Source organism: Podarcis melisellensis (genome assembly GCF_964234715.1).
Source record: "Podarcis melisellensis genome assembly, chromosome: 3".
In the NCBI taxonomy this organism is placed as follows: domain Eukaryota; kingdom Metazoa; phylum Chordata; class Lepidosauria; order Squamata; family Lacertidae; genus Podarcis; species Podarcis melisellensis.
The window spans coordinates 30353031-30366745 of record NC_138530.1 but is presented as its reverse complement, the minus strand read 5'-3'; the positions used below and the strand labels follow the sequence as shown (position 1 = coordinate 30366745).

The following is a 13715-nucleotide window of genomic DNA, read 5'->3' as shown; positions in this document are numbered from 1 at the left end:
TCACCAGTCTAGCTGCCGCATTCTGGATTAGTTGTAGTTTCCGAGTCACCTTCAAAGGTAGCCCCACGTAGAGTGCATTGCAGTAGTCCAAGCGGGAGATAACCAGAGCATGCACCACTCTGGCGAGACAGTCCGCAGGCAGATAGGGTCTCAGCCTACGTACCAGATGGAGCTGGTAAACAGCTGCCCTGGACACAGATTTGACCTGTGCCTCCATGGACAACTGTGAGTCCAAAATGACTCCCAGGCTGCGCACCTGGTCCTTCAGGGGCACAGTTACCCCATTCAGGACCAGGGAATCCTCCACACCTGCCCGCCTCCTGTCCCCCAAAAACAGTACTTCTGTCTTGTCAGGATTCAACCTCAATCTGTTAGCCGCCATCCATCCTCCAACCGCCTCCAGACACTCACACAGGACCTTCACTGCCCTCACTGGTTCTGATTTAAAAGAGAGGTAGAGCTGGGTATCATCTGCATACTGATGAACACCCAGCCCAAACCTCCTGATGATCTCTCCCAGTGGCTGCATGTAGATGTTGAAAAGCATGGGGGAGAGGACAGAACCCTGAGGCACCCCACAAGTGAGAGCCCAGGGGTCTGAACACTCATCCCCCACCACCACTTTCTGAACACGGCCCAGGAGGAAGGAGCGGAACCACTGTAGGACAGTGCCCCCAGCTCCCAGCCCCTCAAGACGGTCCAGAAGGATGTTATGGTCGATGGTATCAAACGCCACTGAGAGATCCACCAGAACTAGGAAACAGCTCTCACCTTTGTCCCTAGCCCGCCGGAGATCATCAACCAGTGCGACCAAGGCAGTTTCAGTCCCATGATGAGGCCTGAATCCCGACTGGAAGGGATCCAAATGGTCCGCTTCTTCCAGGCGTGCCTGGAGTTGTTCAGCAACCGTTCGCTCTATCACCTTGCCCAAGAATGGAAGATTTGAGACTGGGCGATAGTTGGCCATTGTGGCCGCATCTAAAGATGGTTTTTTAAGAAGCGGTTTAATAACCGCCTCTTTCAGTGGGTCTGGGAAGGCTCCCTCACGGAGGGAAGCATTCACCACCCCACGAAGCCCATCGCCCAGTCCTTCCCGGCTAGCTTTTATAAGCCAGGATGGGCAAGGATCCAGGAGACAGGTGGTTGGTTTCACTCGTCCAAGCAGCCTGTCCACATCCTCGGAGGTAACAGATTGGAATTGATCCCACTCAACTTGACTAGACAGAACTCTAGCACTCTCCCGCCCTGGCCCTGCTCCCACTTCTTCCCGAATCTGAGCGATTTTATCTGCAAAAAACTTTGCAAAATCATTGCAGGAGAATATGTGGCCCGTACTGGGCCCCGATGTTACAGGTGGTTCCGCTAAATTGTGAACCACCTGAAAAAGTCTCCTGCTGCTGTTTTCTGCAGATGCAATAGAGGCGGTGAAGAAATTCTTCTTCGCCGTCGCTATCGCCACTTGGTAGGCTCGACGTTGAGCTCTAACCTGTGTCCGGTCAGATTCGGAATGAGTTATCCGCCACCGGCGCTCTAGCCGTCTCAACGATTGTTTCATTGCCCTCAGATCCGTGGAAAACCACGGGGCTCTCCGGGCTCCATGCAATCGGAGAGGGCGCTTCGGAGCCAAACAGTCAATAGCCCTGGTTAACTCCACATTCCAGCGGGCCACCAGGGAATCGGCTGAAAGGCCATCAACATGGGATAAAGCTGTTGGAATTCTGCTACCCGGTCATCGGTATGTGCCTATCTGATCAGGCACCGGCTGAATTCCTTAGACCTCCCTCCGGCGACTCCCGGCAGGATAAACACGAGGTCCGTTCCGGCGATCTTCCTCAGGCTGTGAGGAAAACACACCAACTGCTTCTCCTTCTCTCCTCCTCCCTGCATATCCCCAGGGAGGGGAATCAGACACAGACAGTAACGTATCTACATGTCCTTTATTTGTGTCTTTCAGCAGTCATCCAGAAAACATGTCTGCTCTCTTCAACATACAGAGAGGAACTCCACCCATGTACTTCCTGTACAGGTCATATGACAAACCCACTGAGCTAACATCCGGTGCTCAGTACAGAATGGACTGCCCCTTTGTTCCCATGGCAACAGTCACAAACATCCTGTTTGGCTTTCCAGCCACAAGCAGCAGACGGTGCTGCCTTTGCTTGCTGCAACCTTGGTGCTTTAGAATAACATCCTCCCCCTAAAGTATCAATGCGTGCTGCGAGCAAAGCGTCATCCAGAGAAGAAAACAAACAGTTGTTATACTTATAACATTCCCCTGTTGTTTCAGTTCCACCCTTGGAACTACCCGCCACTGGTTTTACCAATGTACCTCTCTGGTTGTGTGACTTCCAAGGAATGAGTGCTTCTGCATTACCTTGGTTAACAACTCTCTGTTGTGCCTTTGTCTCTGACTCAGACACAGCTTCAATCTGACCTTGGTCGTTTACAACAGCAACACATAAGTTAGCAAACTCTTGTGAATACCTCTTGGGTGGTACACCCTTCGTTGCTCTCTCAGACCTACGTAAGAGGTGCTGCTCTTCTTTGCTTTCTGGTTCAGCCTTTGAACTCTCTGGAGAACCAGTACTAAGCTTAATCAGTGGTTCATCCTCCTCTTCTGAGGGTCTAGTCATTATGCGAGATTTCCTCTCAATGACTGTGACAACTGAGCTGTCTGAGCTATCGCTGTCATCATCAGTACTACTGAACTCAATAAAATCAACATCATCATCATCATCAGAATCATCATCACCTGTGGGAAATGTGTGTAAAATCACTCTCTCTTGTTCAGGAGCACTCTCTAGAAATTTTGTGAGAATCACCTTTCCAGATTCAGACAAAATTACTCTGTAGAGACCCTTTTCATAACCCACAAAAATGCCTCCGGCATTCTTTACTCCACCTGGAGCTTCTGTTCTCACATGAGACCCAAAAACCTTGAAATGGGCAACAGAAGGTTTTCTGTGGAACAGTTTCTCAAAAGGAGAACTTCCCAACTCTTTTGAAAACTTTCTCAACCACGTATAACAGAATGACATTAGCGACTCAGCCCAGTACTCATGTGGCAGATGTGAACTTAGCAATTGCGCATGCATTCCCTTTTGCAATTCTTTGTTCACCCTAACACAAACACATCTATTCCAAGCTTCTTCGGAAGCTGCAAGTTTGTGTCTTATCCCTTTCTTCTTCAGGAACCTCTGGAACTCCTGTAAAAGAAAAATTGGCTTCTCATCTGTGCAAAGACAATCTATGTCAGCATCATGCATATTTTTAACCTTGTCACAAAACTCTTTAAACCTTTCTAAGGCTTCTTTCGGTCTCTCCAAAAGATAAATCCAGACAAAACCTGTAAAAGAATCAACACATATTAGGTAATACTTTGCATTGCCTCTAGAAGGCGCTAGAGGACCAATCACATCAGCATACACCCGCTGAAATGCTCTTTTGCCCCTTGAGGTGACCTGCTTGGCGTTCTTCTCAGCTACACCTGCAAAAGAGATCATGTTAGAATCACAAGAATCACATTTCATGTAATCACTTTGATCAAAAGTCAACAAATACAGTCCATCTTTCTCTTTGGCAGAAAGATACAGCTCTCCATCTTTGTAGATCTCGCATTTCTCATGATCATAGGACAGTTTCAGTCCCTTCTTGGCAATCTGCGAAGCGCTGAGCAGATTGTACTTTAATTCTGGAACCAAATAAACATTGTTTATAGTCAAGTTCAGACTTTTAAGATACACAGTCCCAATTCCAGTCGCTTCCAGCTCTTGACCGTTGGCTTGTTGTACAGTGAAGCTTTGCTTCTTAAACGTAGAAAATAGTCCTCTGTGTCCCGTCATGTGAACTGTGGCTCCAGTATCCAAAACGAAAGAATTCCCCGCTTCTGGTGTGGCTTTTAGCGACATCAAAGCCTTTGCAGTCTTTGCCTTTGGCTTGGTGTGACCTTTGTCTGACGTGTCAGACTTTGTGGAGCTTCCCTTGGCTCCTCTCTTCCGACGTGGCTTCGTACAGTTCCGCTGTAGATGCCCAGTCTGGTGACAATTGTAGCATCGGACAACGTTCATAGCTACAGCATCTCCTCCAGTAGCTTGAGCAGTGGGGGTGTTAGAACTCCGTTCTTCCCTCCCCTTGTCCTTCACGTCCAGGGCGGCAAGCCTGTCATGTTCATTCAACACGACGGCAAAGACCCTCTCCGACGTGAGTTCATTCGCTGGGAGAGACCCCAGCTGACTGGCAACTGTTTTGTAAGTCCGATTCAGGCTGTTGATCACCATGAAGCAAAACACTTCCTCCTGCAAACGGAAATTGCGTTCCACCATCTGTTGACGCAGAAATTTCATTTCCGTCAGGTGCGCTTGAGCATCTCCATCAGGCGCAAGCCTCAGGTTGGTCAGCTTCTCAAAATACAGCAACGCTGAAGAACCTGCATCTCTCTGATGTGTCCTTCGCAGCGTGTTCCAAACATCTCTCGCGTGCTCTAAGCCTTGTATGTGGATCAACTGCGAATCTGACACGCACAGGATTATAGCAGTTCTGGCCTTCACATCCTGTGACTCCCAAGCACGCGTTGGCACTGCAGGAATGGGGTTCTCAATCACTGCAAACAGTCTCTGATTCTGCAGCAGGGCCTTCATCTTAATAGACCAAGATGCATAATTGTCACTGGTCAAAAGGGGCGGAGAAGGCAGGGCTCCCCCCTTCTTGGCATCCATTTTGAGTCCTTGCATTGACTCTTTAAAACACAAGCCTCTAAAATCCAAAAGCTGGCTTGTTTACACTCTGTGCACCTGGCAGCTCTCAACGCTGGCTGCGTTGGAAATTTCCAAGAGCTCCTCAGCCTTTGTAGTCATAACATTCTATTGTTGCTTTCACTTCTCCTCTCTGAGGATTAGCCTTCACTGAAAGGCGTCGCTTAGCAACAGCACATTCCAATCCCTTGGAGAAGAAACCACAGGAATGTTTGGAATGCGGTTTCACTTTTAATTGGAGCTGTTTCCCATACGCTGCTCCCTCGAAGCAGAAAATAACTCAATCTGCTTTCACTCTTCTAAGCCCGAAAATCACATACCTGGGCTCCGTGGCTTTTGCTTCCAGCTTGCTCTGGTCAGCTTCTGGCTGCAGAGAATCAGCTTTCTCACCTCAGGCATCCATGGAAGCCACTTCTTGATGCAGAGGGCGATGAAAACAGCAACCATCAGCTCTGGTACCAATGTTGGAATTCTGCTACCCGGTCATCGGTATGTGCCTATCTGATCAGGCACCGGCTGAATTCCTTAGACCTCCCTCCGGCGACTCCCGGCAGGATAAACACGAGGTCCGTTCCGGCGATCTTCCTCAGGCTGTGAGGAAAACACACCAACTGCTTCTCCTTCTCTCCTCCTCCCTGCATATCCCCAGGGAGGGGAATCAGACACAGACAGTAACGTATCTACATGTCCTTTATTTGTGTCTTTCAGCAGTCATCCAGAAAACATGTCTGCTCTCTTCAACATACAGAGAGGAACTCCACCCATGTACTTCCTGTACAGGTCATATGACAAACCCACTGAGCTAACATCCGGTGCTCAGTACAGAATGGACTGCCCCTTTGTTCCCATGGCAACTGTCACAAACATCCTGTTTGGCTTTCCAGCCACAAGCAGCAGACGGTGCTGCCTTTGCTTGCTGCAACCTTGGTGCTTTAGAATAACAATCCCCTACCACTCTCTGGAAACCATTTGGATCCATTAAGTGGCGGGGGCGGACCATCCGAATTGGTCCCACCTCCCTGCAGAGGGGATGGGTCGCAGAGAAGTCCAGTTGCACCAGGAAGTGATCTGACCATGGCACTTCTTTTGTTTCACTTTTACTTAGTGTCAGATCACCAACATCCATAGAGGTAAACACCAGGTCCAAGGCATGTCCGCGGCTATGGGTTGGGCCAGACTTATTCAGGGACAGCCCCATGGAGGCCATGCTTTCCACGAAGTCCCGAGCTGCCCCTTGTAAGGTCGTGTCGGCATGGATGTTAAAATCCCCTAGGACGACCAAGCTAGGTGTCTCCAGGAGAACATCCGCCACGACCTGAAGCAGCTCGGGCAGGGAATCCTTGGTGCAGCGGGGAGGTCGGTACACCAAAAGGAATCCTGTACTGCCCCTATTGCCCAACTTCCAGAACATGCACTTCCCAATAGAACGCCTGGTGCAAACTAATGACTTACTAAAAATCACTGCACCCCCCCTCCCCGCCCACATGACCTGGGTTGCTGTGCGTAAGAGAAACCTGGTGGACAAGCAGCGGCAAGGACAGGCCCATCTGCTTCATCCAACCAAGTCTCTGTTACACATGCCAGGTCAAGTCCTCCATCCATGATCAAGTCAAGTATTGCCACTGTTGTCCTCTTTACTGTCTCCGATTACCAAAATGCCTGACCACTGAGGCTAAATGCCAGGCAAGAACGGAAGACTGCAACAATTTCATTGTGGTGTAGTAGTAGTAGTAGTAGTAGTAGTAGTAGTAGAAGAAGAAGAAGAGGAGTTTGGATTTGATATCCCGCTTTATCACTACCCGAAGGAGTCTCAAAGCGGCTAACATTCTCCTTTCCCTTCCTCCCCCACAACAAACACTCTGTGAGGTGAGTGGGGCTGAGAGACTTCAGAGAAGTGTGACTGGCCCAAGGTCACCCAGCAGCTGCATGTGGAGGAGCGGAGATGCAAACCCAGTTCACCAAATTACGAGTCCACCGCTCTTAATCACTTTGACCTGAGACCAGGGATCAAATCCCCACTCAGCCGTGAAGCTCACTGGGTGATCTTGGGCCAGTTTAGCCTGACCTACCTCACAGGGTTGTTGTGAAGAGAAAATGTGGGGGAAGAGACATGTGTACCTTCTTGGAGGAAAAGTGGGATATAAATGTAACATAAAAAAACCCCACTGGGTGATGACCCCAAGGGCCATCTAGTTCATTCCACTGCAACACAGGAATCTCAACTAAAGATGTTATTGTCCCAGAGTTAGAAAGATGACAAAGTCCCTACCAGAGAAGAATGGCAAGCCAAGTTGATGGACCTTGCTGAGATGGTAAAACTGACTGGAAAACTCAGAAACCAAGAGGATTAAAACTTAAAAAAAATTACAAGTTATTTAGGAGGCCACTGCACACTGATGGAAACAAGAGCAGGATTTTGACACACTTGTAGTGTAAAAAACATTGTGGATAATATGGTTTGATATAAAAACTGGAGTACAGATTAATATGCACAGTTGTAGAAGTTCAAAATAAGACTCCATGGACGGGATTGGGGGAAGTCACAAGATTCAGAGAATCTCCACATACAGTATTACTCTACTGATGTGAGTTTATTTGTACTTTTTATTTGTAAAATTAATAAAATGTCTTTAAAAAACCCCAAAACTAAAGATACTCAGAAGTTCTTCACAAAGGCTCTCCCCTCTCCCCTGCTTAAACTGCATCCTCCCAAAATTGCCTCGGGAGGGGTTAGCAAGCAGAAGGAGGGGAAGAGGATTGTTCCATTGGGTGAGCTGTTATGCTTACACAGACAGAACATTTCTAATAGTGTAATGTTGAACTCCACCCATTGACTTCAATGCGTCTACTCCAAATATGATTACACAATACTTTTGGTAAACTCATTTTAAAATTTAACAGGATAGATATTACATGTACCATTTCATAACACTGATGGTGTTATACTCTATAATCTAGTCATTACCATTTAATAAACCCATAATCTTCCTTTTACTGGAGTTGCCTTCTATACAGCACATTCAAAACTCAAATTATTTTCAGAGGTGCTGCTGGAAGAAATCTTTTCAATTTGTGTGTTATTGATTAAAAGGTTCAGCAGCTGCGCAGACATATTTGAAGACATCTGGGCTCAACTACCAAACTTCATAAATATTCAGATTTGGCATTTTGATTTGCGCACATCTGTATTTGAAAGCAATATAATACATTTGCTGAGAATTCTTACAGCTCTCTGCTTACCATTACTGCTGGAAATAACACAACGATTTGACAGCACAAGATGATAATGTTTACTTACCAATAATGGATCAGAGAAGTCTGGAAGATCTGGGACTAGTATTCCAACCAATGCACACACCACAATTAACACAGTACACATGCCTAAAACCACCACCGGCCAGTCAGCTATCAGAGCAGCATAGCTAGAAGAAAATGGAAAATAACTATTTAAAAGGGGAAGGTTCGTGTGTGTGTGTAACCAAGGAGAAGATAAATTTTACTTTAAATCTGTTTTTAATTCATGAAGGTAATTTAAAAAAGAAAATAATTACCACAATGTTTGTGGCAATTTAGAAGTGGCACTTCCAAAATACATCAGGCTGATAACCAATGTTGCAAGAATGCAACAGGACTACTGCTTCCTCTCATTCTACCTGCAGTCTCCCCTGTGTCCCCTAAATCTGCTCCAGGGTATTGTGAGATTTTTTAAACTTCTTCCTCAAGTTCATGTTTTTGGTCTGGTCAGAGTATTTCCAAATTCAATACCAAAAGTAAACCCCATACAATGTTAGAACATGAGAAGGGCTAGGCTCCAGCTCTTCTGTAAAGGGTTTCAGGGATTTAATGTAATTATATTGCAAAACATGGAAATGTAATTTTGGGCCCAGTTAACTCAAACACGGTGGCTCGGACATAAAAGGAAACTGTACTGTATTACTCTGTGCTTGAAGAGTTATATCCAGTTTTAAGGCTAGCACCGACAAACTGAAGAAGATTTATCTGGTATGCAAGACACAATTAAAAGGTAAAAGACTGGCCATATTTACTTAAAGGAAAGAAGACTGAAGAGGGCCAAATAAGTAGACCATTGCCATGACAAAGAGGTCACATGCTTACCAGATGTACCCCCCCCCCAAAAAAAGATGAAAAACATGGATTCAAATTGCAGCAAAGCAAATTTAAGCTGGATATCAGAAAGGATTTTCCAACTATAAGAATTTTAGGGCAGTTACCCAGAGACGTTGCAGCAAGTTCTTCCATAAAGATTATTAGAATACCGATCAGATGTTGGTTCTGTCTAAGGAATCTTGCATTTATTGGGACTGGTGTGGGTCCATGCTGGGAGTTAATTCCAACAATATGTTCTGACAATATTGAGTTGATGTGAGATTTCAACTGCTCTTTTGTAAACTGGAACATTCCAACTTGCAAGGGGGCAATCTTAGAAGAATTAGCTGCTGTGCTGCACTGCTCACAAAAGTAGGCAACTCAGACGAACCTTTATTTTATTTAACACAAAAAATATGCCAACAGTGTATTGTTGGACATCGGTATGACTGTTTTGGGCATCTTGGGCAATGTTTAGGAATGCCTACCCTGGCAAGTTTCTCTTTTCACTTAACAGATTTCTCTTTAACATAAGCTGTAAGGCAGAATGCTTTAACTGTCTTTGCAGGCAGTGATCCTCCTCAACTAAGGAAATGTGAATTCAGCAAAAGGGGAAGAGATGCCAACTGCTACTCTCAGCAAAAGTTTGCTGCCTAAGGACATAAGCATGTGTTGTTTTGTGTCTGCTAGCAACTCTTATGGCTTCTTGTTTTTGTTTTTCCTATTAACAAACTGGGAACTAAAAGCGAATGTTTTGAACAGTCTTCATTAGTGAATGACTACAAAGATTTCACCAGAAAAAAGGAGAGAAACTAGGAAGGATTAGAAACAGGGACAATACCCCCCCCCCTTTACAAATGAGCTGAATCTATTCTTCAGGCTGCTTCTGGTAATGTTTGCTACAAAAAATAAAAAACAAAACAAAACAACATTTAAACAAAAACTGATAAAAGGTGGTGACGTCAACCTTTCTCTAGTATGTGTGTGAGATGAGCAGATTTGTGTATTATATAACCAAGGCAGAGAAAATTAACAATGGGAAAGGTAACAATAAAATGCTCTGGTCACTCTTGTCGGCGGTCCATCCCTACCTACACTGTTTGATACAAACTTTGTTTAGATTTTTTTAAAATAAAAAACACCCACATTTATTCAAAAGTTACAATATAGCTTTGTCCACTGCCACAATATCACAGAATGATCACTCCAAACTTTGTTTAGATGAGCACTGTGGGTTGAGAGATTGTTTGACAGAAATTTAGTCTTCAGCTTAATACAATGAAGGTGTTACTTTCCCGCCTCTGTCTCTTGTTTGTGGCTTGTATTCAATTAATTTTGTATTCTTATGATCATTCGTCACCCTGCACACCAAATTTATATATAAATTAGTCACATCAGGTGGTAATGTGGTCAGGTCTATGAAGGTATTCTCCAGGGTGCCCCTCAGCCTCTGCTGCCCGCAGGATTCTTCCCACACCAGATCAAAGTACTTATACAGTGGTACCTCAGGTTACATATGCTTCAGGTTACAGACTCCGCTAACTCAGAAATAGTGCTTCAGGTTAAGAACTTTGCTTCAGGATGAGAACAGAAATCGTGCTCTGGCGGCGCAGCAGCAGCAGGAGGCCCCAGTAGCTAAAGTGATGCTTCAGGTTAAGAACAGTTTCAGGTTAAGAACAGACCCCCGGAATGAATTAAGTACTTAACCCGAGGTACCACTGTACTTATTTGGCTTCCTCATTACTTGAGTCCTGAGGTGGATTGGACTAGTACACAAAAGATATTTCCATGAATAAAAACCACAGAAAAGAATATAAAGCATGGAAATAATTCAAATCTTACCTTTTTGGCCACGTTAATGTTCTGGCTGGCCTGAAAATCGAAAGAAAAATAATCTTAGATAAATAACATATATACCAATGCCCAATAATTTCCCTCCCCTCAACCTGTTTATAGAGATCAGCAAGAGGCAGTGAAGGGATTAAACTAGTACAGTACGTTTGCTTTTCAAGGATCTATACTGTGATAGTATTTTGATGCAGATATATCAGATGTACTTTGTCATTAGGAGCTTGCAAAACCAAGGCAATTTTTACAAGTAAAATAGAAAATTGGGAGGAGGGGCCCATGATCCACAGCACTTCCTTTCCTTTCTACAGAATGTATTCTGGAAACATTTCCCAAGTCGATTTCCAAAGTCAAGCTCACACCTAAGACACTCTATACAACACTGTTTTTCTTGGCTAACAGGAAAGAAACAAATAGGAAATGAAAAACCTCTATTCTTAGATCGTTTAAAAGCAGTTTGCTTTTAAACTGCTATGCATTAAATATGAAAATATTTCACGTACACAACAAAATGCAATACACATTATCTTTACTTGGATCCCTAAGTACAAATATGCCAATATTATTTTAGTAAGAGAATGTGGCCAAGAGTTCTGAGCTGTTTGCTCCCTTCAAACAAACAAACAAACAAACAAACAAACAAACAAACAAACAAGAGGTCATGCTCTGATTTAGAAAAAGCAATTCAAGTTTTGGTTTCCAAACTCTAATCAGATGACTAAAAAAGGGCCTCTTTGGAAAGCTGAAAATCCTCTGGAAAATGCCAGATATATGGACATGACAAACATAACAAACAGATGTTCAGAAATAACTTAAGCCAAGGCTTCAGGTAAAAATCACACGTTACTTCACATTGAAGGTCAACTCTAAAAGGTGCTTCTGTTTGCTCCTAAACTACTTGAGTTGGTGGGTTGGTGGATAGTTTTTTTCAAGACAAGTTCATTCGTAGGAAGGTATAATGGTACTAGTTTTGAAAGAAGACAGTTTTCAAAATTGCTATATGATAATGCTATTTATGAAACCATGAAAAGCAACTATGAAGTCAAAGACCATCACAATCGACATAGTGGCCCACGTTTGACAATGCAACCAACAGCAGTGTGTTCTTAAACACATGAGCCTCAGTCTTATGCACTCCATCTTCTTCAGTCCTTAATATACACATTTCTCCAATATGTAACAGAAAATGCCTACACTTGGATCTAGGGCAAAGAACGTTGGGACCTACTCATGCTTTATCACTGCTTTAATTAGGCATTCTATAGAATTCATTATACTGCTACAGTGGTGCCTCGCAAGACGAAATTAATCCGTTCCGTGAGGCTCTTCGTATAGCGGTTTTTTCGTCTTGCGAAGCAAGCCCATTGACAGCTTAGCGGATTAGCGCTACAGCTGTCAAGCGGCTTCCAGCGATCAGCTGTTAAGCGGCTTATCAGCGGAACAGCTGATAAGCGGCTTAGCGGCTTAAGAAAAGGGTGAAAAAAGCGAAAAAAACCACACGGGGGGATGCAAGTTTTTTTCGTCTTGCGAAGCAACCCCATAGGGGAATTCGTTTTACGAAGCGCCTCCAAAACGGAAAACCCTTTCGTCTAGCGGGTTTTTCGTCTTGCGAGGCGTTCGTCTTGCGGGGCACCACTGTACGTTGTACCAAGCCCTGCTTGGAATGAACTTTTTGATAACATTTGGATAATGCGTGGATAAATTACATTAATCCACACTCTCATGAGGAGTCAGGAATGTTTCCCCTTCTCCACAAAGCAGTTGGGGAAGGTGTTCTTGACAAACCAAACTGGAGCATAAAAAAGACCTTTTAAAACTCTGCATATCATCCATTAACGCAGCGGGAAAATTCTATTTTGCTATGCCTTTCTACGTTTTAGCATAACAGAAAAGACCGTTGAAGTCAAAGATGGATAATGTTCCTAACCAACATAATAAAGTCGTCATAAAACAGCTGCAACGTATTGGTTACAGTGCAGGGCTTCATTTTGGTGCACAGCTTTTTTAATGCATACTTTTGGAAACAAAACAGTTTGATAGCAGGTGTGACCTTTAACATTTCAGACTTGAAGGACTTAATCATCGCTTTTGTGCAGCTCAAATATGCTTAAAGCCACTGAGTTGGTAGAAAGGGGAACGTAGATGCAAGCTGGGATCTCTCCAGAATAATTTTGGGCATATCCATCGGCCTGCACAGATCCTGTGTGTGTGTGTTAAATACTTTCAGCATGCCATGTCACCAAAAGCTTCTCAAACTCCTTAAACTTTTTTTTTTAAAGAGTGGCTTGCTTTAAAGTATTGCTGGGAAAGGTAAGGGTGGTTCCTACTTTTTGAAAACAAAATGCTGCGCTGCAATTATTTGGATTCATGTCCTTGTTTCCCAGAAAGATGTTGTGTGAATTATTTTTAAACGCTAACTCAAATAAAGTCATACTCAGCATAGGCCCACTGAAATCAGTGGACTTAAGTCCATTCGTTTCAGAGGGTCTCCTCCAAGTATGACATAAGAAATAAATACTGGCATAGATACTCACTGATAGCTTATGGTCTCTGAAGAAATTAATTTGTTTTGCTCAAGAACAGAATTCGGGTCTCTGGGCTCTGCTTAATAAACTAACTCTCTAAATCGTATACTATGGAGAGAGTTCAAGGTTAAGTTAGTAAACCAACTCAACTTTCAGAATGATGAGAGAGAAGACTGCTTTGGCAAAACTACTGCCATCATTTTCAAGATGAAGCAGAAAAGGAAATTGTATTATTTGCAAAGTTCAAAAATCAATTTGAGGGAAATCCATCCAATAAACATTAGATAGTCACCAGGGCTAGCTGGCTGAATTAGTCCTACTTGGGCCAGCGAGGAGGCCAGGGGAGAATTAGCTATGGGGTCCTAGAGCAGGTAATCTTCATAAAAGGGGAGGAGGAGGAAAGAGAAGGGGAAATAAAAGATAAGGCTGAATTCAAATTAAAGGCCAAGCGGAATAACTCTCTCTTTTAGGCCCAGCGAAAGGA

At 44.1% G+C, this 13715-nt stretch overlaps 1 protein-coding gene across 3 annotated transcripts in view; it reads right to left on the bottom strand.

Annotated features, from left to right (window-relative positions):
- The window catches only part of DISP1 (dispatched RND transporter family member 1), a 93351-nt gene that overhangs the window by 15555 nt on the left and 64081 nt on the right, over window positions 1-13715 (bottom strand). For all 3 annotated transcript variants that reach the window (XM_081903718.1, XM_081903719.1, XM_081903720.1), the window contains exons 3-4: window positions 10701-10730; window positions 8050-8173 (exon numbers count right to left, since the gene is read on the bottom strand). In XM_081903718.1, coding sequence (XP_081759844.1) covers window positions 8050-8173; window positions 10701-10730 — 154 coding nt within the window. The remainder of the gene's footprint in view (window positions 1-8049; window positions 8174-10700; window positions 10731-13715) is intronic.